At 54.8% G+C, this 11,296-nt stretch overlaps 1 protein-coding gene across 1 annotated transcript; it reads right to left on the bottom strand.

The window, feature by feature from the left end:
- Positions 1-3,859: 3,859 nt before the first annotated feature.
- On the bottom strand, positions 3,860-6,204 carry SLC18A3 (solute carrier family 18 member A3). Its single transcript, XM_037056684.1, has one exon. It carries the CDS (start codon positions 5,812-5,814, stop codon positions 4,225-4,227), a length of 1,590 nt encoding a protein of 529 aa, XP_036912579.1. The 5' UTR covers positions 5,815-6,204; the 3' UTR covers positions 3,860-4,224.
- Positions 6,205-11,296: the final 5,092 nt, after the last annotated feature.

The raw sequence follows: 11,296 nt of genomic DNA, 5'->3' as shown, positions 1-11,296 counted from the left end.
AGCAGAGATACAGATCTGGGGACCAAGAAGCAGAAAGGCATCAACACAATAGCCACATAGACCTGACATGGACCCATCATCTCCTGTAGTCTGATGCCCACCTACACCCTGTGAGGAGGCCAGAGTGGAACAGTACTATACAGGATTCTCATTAAGGCCTGGCCCCAATTTCCTGGCCTCCAGATCAGCTCCCGGTATCTTTTCTAAACCCCCAAGTAAGGGAGCATGGGACCTGAAGTCAGCTTACATCTGGTACCTGCTCCATCAGACTGCTGTCATCCAGGCCCAACTGACTGCCCTGGGGAGTGTAGGAGGTAGCAGGGCTGGGCTTGCCCACTCCTAATCCACACTTGCTTTGTTTTTGCCTGGGGCCTAAAAGATGTGTACTCTGCAGATTAAAATCTCTCTTTCCCACTAGACTGTGAGCTTCTCCAGGGCAAGACCATACCTGCAATGCTTAGAGCTTCATTTCTGGAACCTAGCAGGTGCCTGGCATGGAGTAGTATTAGTGTTTGGGAACTGAGTAAAAGAAATGCATGTATGCATGAATACATTCCTGGATACATACAAGGTCCTCCAAGGCCCTCCAAGGCCTTGGGTTCCAGGAGGGTCTCTGGGTTGATTGGGAGGCTGGCATATGGACAAGGCATAGACGGTCCTGGTGCTGGTTGATGGCTGTAATGTAGGCAGTCTCTGGTCTGCATGTTCCCAGTGTAGGTGCCACAGGAATGCTGAGGGGGGGTGGTACAGGGAAGCTGGGCAGCCCAGTCCCCAGGACTGCCTGACAGGCTTGACAATAGTGGATTAATTTTAAAGAGGCAGTAGAGTGAGCCAGACCAAAGGAAGCAAAGGTCAGTTTTTAAGAGCTCAAACTCTACCTTTAGAAATCCCTCTAAGCTAAGTGTAAGCCTGTAGAGACACACAATCAGGCTTTCTACTTACCCATTCCATATTTATTCCCAAGAGCCTAAAGATGATGTTTAGACCGTTCCATTCCTACCCTACATGAATCCCAGGCAGGCACAGTCCAGGTAGGGGCTGGGCATGGGCACAACTGGTCTAAGAGCAGAGCATCCAGAAAGATGGATGAACCCAGTCCAGTGGTAGAGGAGCCTGTGGCTGCCTGGAAATGCTGGGCAGAAAATGTAGAGTCCTTTCAGATACTGCACCAAGTGCTCAGGACTAGGTGGTCTCCAAACTGCTGGTGCAATAGAGTGTAGCGGCTTCCCCCACCCACCATGGAAACTGACACTATCCAGGTGAGGGTCCACACACACCACGGAGGTATTTTGAAAGGGCAAAGAAAGGTAAGGTCGGGTTGATAAAGGCCCTAGAGAGGTGCAGCCCATGCTTCCTCTTTGATCTGGCGCTCTGCCAGCCCCACGGCTGAAAGGTACTAGTCAAAACTAGGAGACCCCATGACTTGGAGAGCCACAGGGATGGAAGCAGTATGGTTTCCTGGGGGCCAAAGGTGACATCTTGGTCCCTGAGCCAGCTACTCTTTCCCCTTGGCTTGGGCGGGGCGCCTTAGAGGGTGTATGTGTGTACATGTACCTTTCTGTCTGTCTGTTTGGTGCCCTCCCACCAGCTAGGCTTTCAAACACTCCCCGCAGAGATCTCTGTTCTGCCCTGGAGGCCCAACTCCAGCTTGATTCGGCACCACAGGCTGCCCAGCCCCTCTAGAGCCTCCCCCAGACCTGGCTCGGGCTTGCTACTGTCGCCCTCTCCCCACCTCCTGCCTCTTCCAGAGTGGGAGAGAGGCGAGTGCTCTCTAGCACTTGGGGGTGGTCTGGGAGAGACCTGCAGACCCTCTGACTGGGCGCAGAAAGTGCAGACCTTGGCACTCAGCGGATAAAGGTCCAGGAGAAGTGAGAACACGCACGTGGAGCCGCGGAGCCCCTGACGATCAAGGCTCTCCAAGCCCTTTCCCCCAAACGTCTCATCGTCCTGCTCCCTTGTTCCCTGCCCCCACTCTTTGTGGGTAAGCGCCAGACCTGCGGAGTCTCTCGATCTCCTGGTGGTGCCACGACGGCCGCTGCCGTTCAGGACTAGGAGGATTCCCAGAGTCCCGGGACCTCTGGTCCCTGTGCGGTCTCTGGACCTAGACTTCCTCTGCTCGCCGCGCTGCGTGCCGCCAGCCCAGCCCTTCTCACCTGCTCTCCTAGGCTGCACCGCCCAGCCGCCGCTGCACCTCACCAAGCAGGACTGGAGACGAGAGTGCGAGCTCAAGGGATCCCAGAGCTCATCAGCAGAGCGAGGGTGGGGGTTGCCACCTCTGTGGGCTGTTGAGCCTCCGTCGACCTTTGTCGGGTTTCCGCGGGCTCCAGACCCACTCAGCGACTCGGCCGCTCCAGTCCTCTCCTCCTCTGGTTCCTCCTCCCTCCCCTCCCTTCTTTTCTTCCCTTCTCCAGCCCCACCCCTGTCCTTCCTCTCTCTCTCTCTCTCTCTCTCTCTCTCTCTCTCCCTCCCTCCCTCCCTCCCTCCCTCTCCTTTATCCCTCAGCACCTCACTCTCCGCAGCCTTCCGGGATCCCACCTCCTGCAACGCCCCACTGCGCCATCCCAGCTGGGGCACAAGGGCAACAATCCAAGACTGAGAAGGGTGTGCGGAACTTCGCCCGAACCATGCCATCCGCAAGTCCGCTCGCTCACCCAACCCCATTATCCTAGCCGCAGCCGTGTCTGCAGGGCTCTGGGGAGGATTTGGTCTGGGGAAATCTGTGCCCTCCCCATCCTCTAGGCCATACTCAAATTCTGCATACAACTCCTTCCAAAATAAAAGCAACAACGACAACGACGATTGTGGTGGTAACAACAACCTGTTTGTTAATCACAGCAGGTCCTCTCCATCCTGGATGGAACTACTGGGACGGGGAAGGATACAGGCTAGGGGATGCTTAGAGACAGGCAGCCAGACTCCTCTCAGACAAAGCACTCCCCCTCTCCCCACATGTGGATCATTACACACAACACACAGACAGACCCATAAAGACAGCCCCTGTCCAGACAAACACACAAAGCCAGACACACATACCAATACGGATCGCAGACTGTGTACACACCAGCGTCCAGATCCGTACAGGCATTACAGCCCTGGCGGGCTCTCCTCACACTGGAATGGGAGCACTTTTGCAGCCTTAAGCAGGCCACAGGCTCCAAGACTGGGAGTGGCACCCAAACGCATGCCTGGGGTTCCTGGGGACCAGAATTCAAAGTGGGCAGTGGCTTCCACTCCAGGACGGGGTTAGGGTGGGGAGATGTGAGGGGGTGGCACCGGATCCTACACTAGTATCCTCTTCAGTCCAGGCTCAGACCCAGGAGGCAGGGACACTGCAAGACACTGACAACTGTTTTTCTACTCCTCACAGGATAAACCCTGACTCTCAAACAAACTCACACACATCACACACGCGTTTCCAGAGATGGAACCTCTGCCCAGAACAGCTCTGCCCCTACACCTTGTGGGCGTCTATACGGGTAGGATGCAGGGTTCAAGGGAAGCTCAGCCCTCGGAGCCTCAGAAGTTTGTGTCTGCAGGGCATGTGCTACAGGGGTGGGGCCTATGCACGGAAGGGAGCAGATCCCAGTTTACCCTGGGCCAAATCCCCAGGCACTGCGCTGGGCTGTCTCGGGCTAAAGGGATGTGAGGGCTTGGATGTCCGTGGGTGAGAGAGAGCCCTTGTTGGGTTTGCTTCTTTCCTACTATCTCCTTATTCAGGTAGCAAAAGAATCACAGGTTCCCCGCGTGCCCGCAGGGCTGAAACTTGGATTGGGGCTATACTCAATTCACCCTCTCCTCTGTCCTGGCCCTGTGTCTGGCCGCCCATCCCCATCAGTAAAGAGACTCAGTCTGGGACAGATTTCTTTATTGATTCGGGCCGAGACACCGCTGTGCAGCAGGCCAAGGAATGGCAGGGAGGACAGACAGACATACAGCCCTATACAGAGTGGCCCCGAGACAGACACTCGCATGCCTCGTTTTCTGTGCAAAGAGAGCATCGCTTTGCGTGCTTCGGTGCTCTACACTACTAGACAAGAGGGAGAGGGACACAGAAAAGGTCATGGAGAAGGAACTTGGGCAGAGGAACTAAAGACAGGGGCTGGCTCCAGGGTACTTGCTGGAGGGGCAGGCCCTGAGCCTGAGCTGGTCACTGTGCTCACAGAACAGCCACCTTGACCCGAGGGGTAGGAAGGGGTTGGGTGGTCTGGAGGAGGAGCAGGGTTGCTAGCTGCGGGTGTAGTAGTCGTTGTAGTCGTCCTCGCATTCATCAAAAGGGCCCCGCGTGCTGCGAGGAGCGTTGTCTGAGTCGGACACAGGGCGCTCACGCAGGCACACGGCATCGTACAGACCCTGCGGGGGCTCATCCAGCAGGACGTCGCGCTCAGAGTGGGAGCGTGTCAGGAGGCCCACATTGCGCAGTAGAAGTAGGACAGGAGCGTAAAGCAGGTTGGCCAGGCCCATGCCAAGGCTAAGCTGCGCAAAGCCGAGCGAATGCACGATATGGCCCGCCACTATAGGCCCGAGCGCATAGGCCACGGAATAGGAGATGTCGGCGATGGCATAGACACTCCCGTAGACTGAAACGTGGCGCACGTCCACGAGAAAGGCGAGAGTGGGCAGCAGAGCCGTGTCGACCAGCGCAATGCCGAAGCAGAGGCCGCAGAGCGAGGCCACTAATGGTGCGAAGGAGCCGCAGGCAGGCACCATGCACGAGCTGGCACCGATCACTGCCAGCCCCAGTGCGCCGTAGAGCCACTGCAAGTGTGGGTAGCGCGCCGCCAGGCGCACGGTGAGGTAGACGCCTAACACGTGAGGCACAAAGGCCGGCAACCAGACCATGCCCATCTCCCACTCTGAAGCCGCCATTGTGTGCTTCATCCACGTAGCGATGGTGGGTTCGAGGAAAGCAAGAGGGATGTTACAAGTAGTGAGTGCGCCGGCCACCACAGAGATGTAGGGGTCCAGCATGAGGCGGTGGATGGGTGTGCCCACAGGCAGGTTGGCCCGCGCCCGCGCGGCGGCTGAGAAGGGCTTGGCCACCACCAGCAGCAACAGCGCGTCGAGCAGTGACACAGCGGCGAGCACCAGAAAGGGCACCCGCTTGCCCGCGAACTCATAGAGGATGCCCCCGAAGGGCGGTGCCACTAGACTTCCAAAGCTGATGAAGGCCAGCGCTACGCCCAACGCGCGACTGCGCTCCGGCTCCTCTGGATACTTATCCGCGATCATGGCAATGCCGGATGTATCTGCGAAAGCCGAGCCCAGGCCTTGCAGGCTGCGCGCGGCGAAAAGCGTGGCATAGTCCTCCGCGAAGGCAAACAACACTGTAGAGGCGAACATGACACCCAGGCCGATAAGCAGCGGCACGTCGTAGCTCATGCGATCGATGAAGGTACCGCTTAGGGGATTCACCAGAAGCTGCAGGATGGCCTTGGAGGCAAACAGCACCCCGATCTTCACGTCCTCGCTCTCCGTGGGGTAGCGGGGCCGAAGAGCAGACCCGGCCGGCCGCAAAGCCGTCGGGGACTCTGAGCTGTTGAGCATATTGGCAGTAACATTGGCTGGAGAGGGCGGCTGAAGGGTAGGCACCCACATTTCTGGGGTTGGGATGGGACTCTCGCTGCCCCCGCGCATGTGGGCGATGTAGTCAGGCACGATGGGCACGATGACCATGTACAGCATGTTGTCCAGGAATAGCGCCACGCACACGATGACCAGCACCAGGCGCCGCTGCCGCCGGGGCTCCTGGAGCGCGGCGCCCACCGACTCTGACAGCTTGGTGGCTGCCTCTCGGACTTGGTCCGCTGGTTCCATTGCCACCACCCAGCCGCACTTCCGAGGACACCGCCACGGGGCCGAACGCAATCGCCCTGCAGGACCGAGACTAGAGCTCAGAACTTCGGGGGCGCGGTCCGTTTCGCGCAGCGCCCCCTGTGCCTCAGGTAGCTGTAGGGCTCATGGCCCTGCACCTCAGGAAAGGCAAAGACCCGGTTCGGAGAGATGCCGGCGCTGTTCGGGGTGGAACCTCAGACCCTCTGCGGCTGAGCTCAGGGGTGATCAGGAAAGGCGGGTGCGCAGAGGGGTCTGGCCCGGAGCCTTCCCCGTAGGGCGGAGAGATGGCTTGCGCGGGCCGAGGGGCATGCTGCTGCCTCCCGCCCGCCGGCTGCTCGCCCTGCAGCCGGTTTCCCCTCCCCTAGCGCTGACTCCTGCCTCCTCCTCCTCCTCCTCTTTTTTCCCTTTCCACTCGGGGCTGTGACGCTGCGAGTCTCGGCCCCCGAGTGGTGCCCGGGCCACTAGCGTCGCTCATGCTAATGCGACGTCCGCTGGGCGGGAGCCGGGGGCGGGGCGCGGCCCAGTGGGGGTCTCCTTCCCAGAGGCGCCGGGGCTGAAAATCCCAGGAAGGGGTCTTGGTACAGAAAGAGTCCTGGCTAAGTCCCTGAAGATAATGGGTGCTACGTTCGAGGAGCTGGCTTTCTGCCTACCTTCCGCCCCTAGTTAGGACCCACCGGGTCCGAGTCCCCTTTTCTCCCCCCGGGAGGGGGCGCACAGCGGCCGCTTTTACCCCGCCCAGCAGGAGAGGGGGGCGCCGGGGACTCCAAATCTCCACCGCAGCCTGGATCTCCGAGCACAGAGGGCAAGGAGTCCCCGAGGTGAGCCGCAGCCTCGTCCATCTGTTGTAGTAGCTGGATTGTGGGGCTGAGATTCGAGGAGCTTAGGGTTCAGATACCCCAACCCTTCTTCTCGCTCCGCCCCCTGGCCCTTTCTACCCCTGGGAAGGGAGGGTGAGGTGCTTAGACTGCTGGGCGGTGTTCCGATGACCCGCTCTTAAGGAAAATGTCAAAGCAGAGAATTCCTAAGAGAATCTGGGGACTGAGGAGAAAAGTCGCCTAGTCCCTACCGGGCTCGGGGCCCCAGAGTATTAGCACTGCTTGTCCCACTCTTCTGCACAACCTCGCCATCGTCTCCCAGACAGTAGACCCCTTTTCCTCTTTAACTGTCCAGGTCCCCCAGCTCCGCCTCTTCTCCCCTCCCTCCTCCTTCCCCCTCCCCCACTAACTCCTCCCAGGCTCTGTGCTCGCGGGTGAATAACCCCATCTCCGGCTCCTGGTAGTCCCGCCCCGTTCCCTACTCCCGATTCTCACCCCTCCCCAACCCCGCCCCCCCGCCCCCCATCTCCAAAGCTGCCTCCAAGTCCCGGGTGGACTCGGGGAGCGATGTGGCTTGGGTCTTCTCAGAGCTGTAAGAAAGACCTTTTGGGCGCCACGCCCAACATCACCCCTCCCCCATCCTTGGCCCCCGAGGCTGGACTCAGCGGCTTTGCTCTCATCAGAGACCTAAGGGAGGCTCACTTCCAGAAACGGCCGCACCCACTGAGACGCCCAGTTCTCAGCGGACAGGCTGAGCTTCCCTGGCTGTACACTGGATCCAGTGCGCCCCCAAAAGAGCGTTGACCCTGGATGGCACATCGTGTCCGTGTACCGGTCTGTGGGTTGGCAGGAAAGAAGTCCTGAGGCAGCTGAGTTTCGGAGAATTGTGTTGTTGAGATTACAGTTTTTCTCTTTTCCAGAGTCAGAGAAGACTCTTCCTACTCTTCTCATCTCAAAAGCAAATTAGCATTAGGTTCAGGTTCCTCCCCCACCATGCTCCCTGCCCCCAAGAATAACTTTGATGCAGTGCAAAGCACTGGGGCTTTGGAGACTGGCGACTGAGATGGCTTTCAGCTCTTGCATTTACTAGTTAGGATGCAGGGGAAATTTCTTCACCCTTCTGTGTCTCAGTTTCTTTATCTGAAATATAGAGTAATAGTATCTACTGATTAGGGTGGCTGGGACATAGGAAGAGCAATCTAAGTGCTTGCTATTGGTATTATTATCACCTGTAAAATGTGCTATTTTGTTCCTTTCACAGTCATGAGTCTTGTGAAGAGCAGATAAAAGGTACAGGGTTGTCCCGGCTTCCTGGCTAGTCCCTCTGGTTGCATGGGCATTGTGGTTCTAGGCTCTGTCTTGGCTGGTGGAAGGCTGGAGGTCATTGGAAAGTTGGCTTCTGTCCCTGAGATGGCTATGTGATGAGATGATGAAGACCAGAACATTAGGATGAGAGGCAGCAGCCTATTGTCTAATCTCTCCCAGGCACTGCAGGGAAGAAGGAGAAAGTCTTGCACTTAAGGAGCTGCCCTTGCTTGCTCTGCAGCAATCTAAGGGCTCTCTGTTTGAGGGAGGGAAAGAGCCCCAGAATTGGGGCAGGCCTGGCTCTGGATGATCCTGGGCAAGTCATAGCTTCTCTCTGAGCTCCAGCCTTGGTATCTATTAAGTAGGGGTTAGGGAAGAGCCCTCTCACTGAGGCCTTTGAGCAGAAGTGGGTGCTGTAGAAGGGCTCTGTTGGGATAAAATAATTATTTTAAATTTTATTTGAAAGCCTTTGGTCGGCACACAACCACTTTCTGGCTCATTGCAGGCTCCTTCTGTCTTTGTAAATTTATGTCACCTAGCTCTCCAGTCCTTTGACTTAAAAATTCAGGTGCCTTCTGACTCTCATCATGAGGCTTTTAAAGAGGTATTCTTCCCTCTTGCTGTATTATTTATGCATATATTGTTTGCCCTGTCTGACTGGAAGGGAGGAATTTAAAGCAGAAGTTTTCTCTTTAGTTACTGAAGAACTTAGAACTTAGTAGAATCTTAGAGAAAAGAAACTTCCCAGGGCCTTCAAGGTACAGACCTTTCTCTCAGCCCTCTGGCACACATAATTCATGGCTGTTTTTGAGCATGGAGCCAAGTTATCTCCAGGCTCATGCTTAACTCCCCTCCCTGTCTTCCATTCCTCAATGGCAGGAAACAGACTCACTTATTAAACAGTCTGCCCAGGGGTGTTATGTGTGCTGTTGTAGTTAATCCTCACTAAATCCTGGTGCAGTGTAGGTGCTATTTCTCCTGTCCTCTTGATGGAAAACTGGACATAGAGAAGTTGAATCACTTTCCCAAGATCCCAGCAGTGGATTTGAACCAGGGTTGTGTGACTTGTCTTGTGGTCCTCACACTGCCTCCCCACACCTTGTACCTCAATGTGCTTCTGCTTTTTCATCTGCAAGGTGGCTATGGACTGGCAGTGTAGGAAGAGGGGCAGATGAAATTCATGGGAGGAAGAAGGCCCTGTGTTGGTTCCCTAAGGAGGCCCCAGGGACACTAAACTTCTTCACCTTCCTACTCCAAGCTCAGAAAACAGCTCCCCACACCCTTCCTTCAGTAGTCCCAAGGGCTAAGGTGTAGGAATTGCAGGGAGGTGAGGACCCTCTGCTTCAACAAAAGGATTGGGCCTGAGCCTTTGCAGGATGTTGGGAACAACGCCTCCATTCTCGCCTTTGCCTTAGGGGAGCTGTCCAGGGTGCTGTCCCTGACTCCACCGCTTGTCAACCAGCCACCCACACAGGCCTTGCCCCTCAGTTTTCCTGTACCTATGCCTACCTCTTCAAAAGAACTTGGCAAATTCCTTTATGGAGACTTCTTTTTTTCCTGATTATAATTTACAGGCATAAGAGAACTTCCCTTCCAATGCTGCTGAAGAAAATGAAAGAATTCTTTTGTCTCCTTTTTCAGCTAGATATAGGAACTATTGCTACAAAGTCCCTATCTAATACTCAATGTGAACCAATGAGTAAAAGAAGGAATTAATTTATTAGAAAAAGAAATGTTTATAATGTGCCAGGCACAGTTCTAAACATTTTACAAACATTAACTCATTTAATCTTCTTACCAACCATCATATATTTTTTAAAGATTTTATTTATTTTTTGGAGAGAGGGGAAGGGAAGGAAAAAGAGAGGGAGAGAAATATCATTGTGTGGTTGCCTCTCAAGCGCCCCCTACTGGGGACCTTGCCCACCACCCAGCCATGTGCCCTGACTGCAAATTAACCAGCAACCCTTTGTTTTTCAGGCCCTCTCTCAATCCACTGAGCTACACCAGCCAGGGCCATATTATCTTTTTACAGGCAAGGATACTGAGGTATAATAATTCATCTATGGTCAGATTGCTAACAGGTAGGGGACACAGGATTCAATGCAAGCTATCTAGTTCTAGCATTCAGTTCTCAGCATTATGCTGTCCTGACCCTGGGTGTCTGAAGAGTATGATTTACTTGAAAGAATCTAGCTCAATGCCTGACACTTTATAGGAGCTAAATTATGGTTTTGCGTGGACAGAGACAGCTTGGTGATTTCTGTATGACAACCTTTCATTTTATCCATTGGATACAGTTGTGGTTTCAGTCTGTTAGAAGCAAGTCGTTTTCATGCTGGACTGGTGCTTGTTGTGAACTTGGGGATTTCTGGTGTATGGGAGCTTAGGGAGGAGCCAGGAAGATAACCTTCTTGCATCTGTGCCTGGGTGAGTTATGGCTTTTGTGGGGTGGGGGTCTTGGAGGAGTTGTATGGAAGGGACCCATTTTGGAAGAAGGCATCAACCAATCCTGGACTGTTTTCTGAGAAGGTCATGGGCCAAGTCATTTCCAGGGAGGGACGTGTTGCTTCATTGAGACGTCTTGTCCCTGAGACATAAAACGAGTATGTTTCTGTGGAAAAGCCTGTTGATGGTGTTGGCAGCATGTGGGTGGGGCACCTGCTCCTGATTTACTATTTTTTGTCTCCCTGGAAGCATTTAAGTGTCAGCTTAGTTCTAACAAAGCTCATGAGCCTCTTTGGATTCCAATGCTGGAGGAGAGAGTGCAGTTGACCCTGGCCTTCCTTGCTACCCACCCCTGTGTCCTTATTTGGGAGGACCTCAGGGCCTCAGCATCGATTAATTAATTAAGGCTTCCCCAGCCACATATTCTCAGATTCAAAAGAACAGAGTCACCCTGTCAGCTGTTCCCGGAAGCCTGTGAGTCTTGTGGCTGGAAGCCAGAAGGACTATGTGTCTGCCTGCCTGCTCTTGGACAACTGATCCTCAAGGGCCCAGATCTGCCTTATGAGTGTAGCTGAGCAATAAAGGGAAAAGAAAGGGAGTGCAGCTCCTGCACTGTGGGTGGGCCTCAGAGCTCCTCTGTAGCTCTGAGAGCTGGGGTTGCCCCTATCTGCTTTCCTTCTGACTCCTAACATTTCCCTGAATTATTGTGTGGCAGCGGGGCCTCAAAATCTTGGTTTCTCACTCCCTGCAGTCACTCCCCATTCCAATCCAATGAGTTTCTCAGATTCATCTACTTCCTCTATTGAGACCTTCCTGTTCCCTAATCTTCCTCCAACACTAATCATTTTTCATATTGGGGCAGTCAATCACCTTCACTTGTCCCTTGCTTCCCGACC

This window comes from Sturnira hondurensis, unplaced genomic scaffold (assembly GCF_014824575.4).
Source record: "Sturnira hondurensis isolate 20B ecotype Veracruz unplaced genomic scaffold, ASM1482457v3 Scaffold0009125, whole genome shotgun sequence".
Taxonomy (NCBI): domain Eukaryota; kingdom Metazoa; phylum Chordata; class Mammalia; order Chiroptera; family Phyllostomidae; genus Sturnira; species Sturnira hondurensis.
The sequence above is the reverse complement of the archived record's forward strand: the minus strand, read 5'-3'. Positions and strand labels throughout refer to the sequence as shown.

Excerpts from the sequence above, each read along its gene's own strand:
- SLC18A3 (XM_037056684.1), bottom strand. The coding sequence starts at position 5,814 with ATGGAACCAGCGGACCAAGTCCGAGAGGCAGCCACCAAGCTGTCAGAG.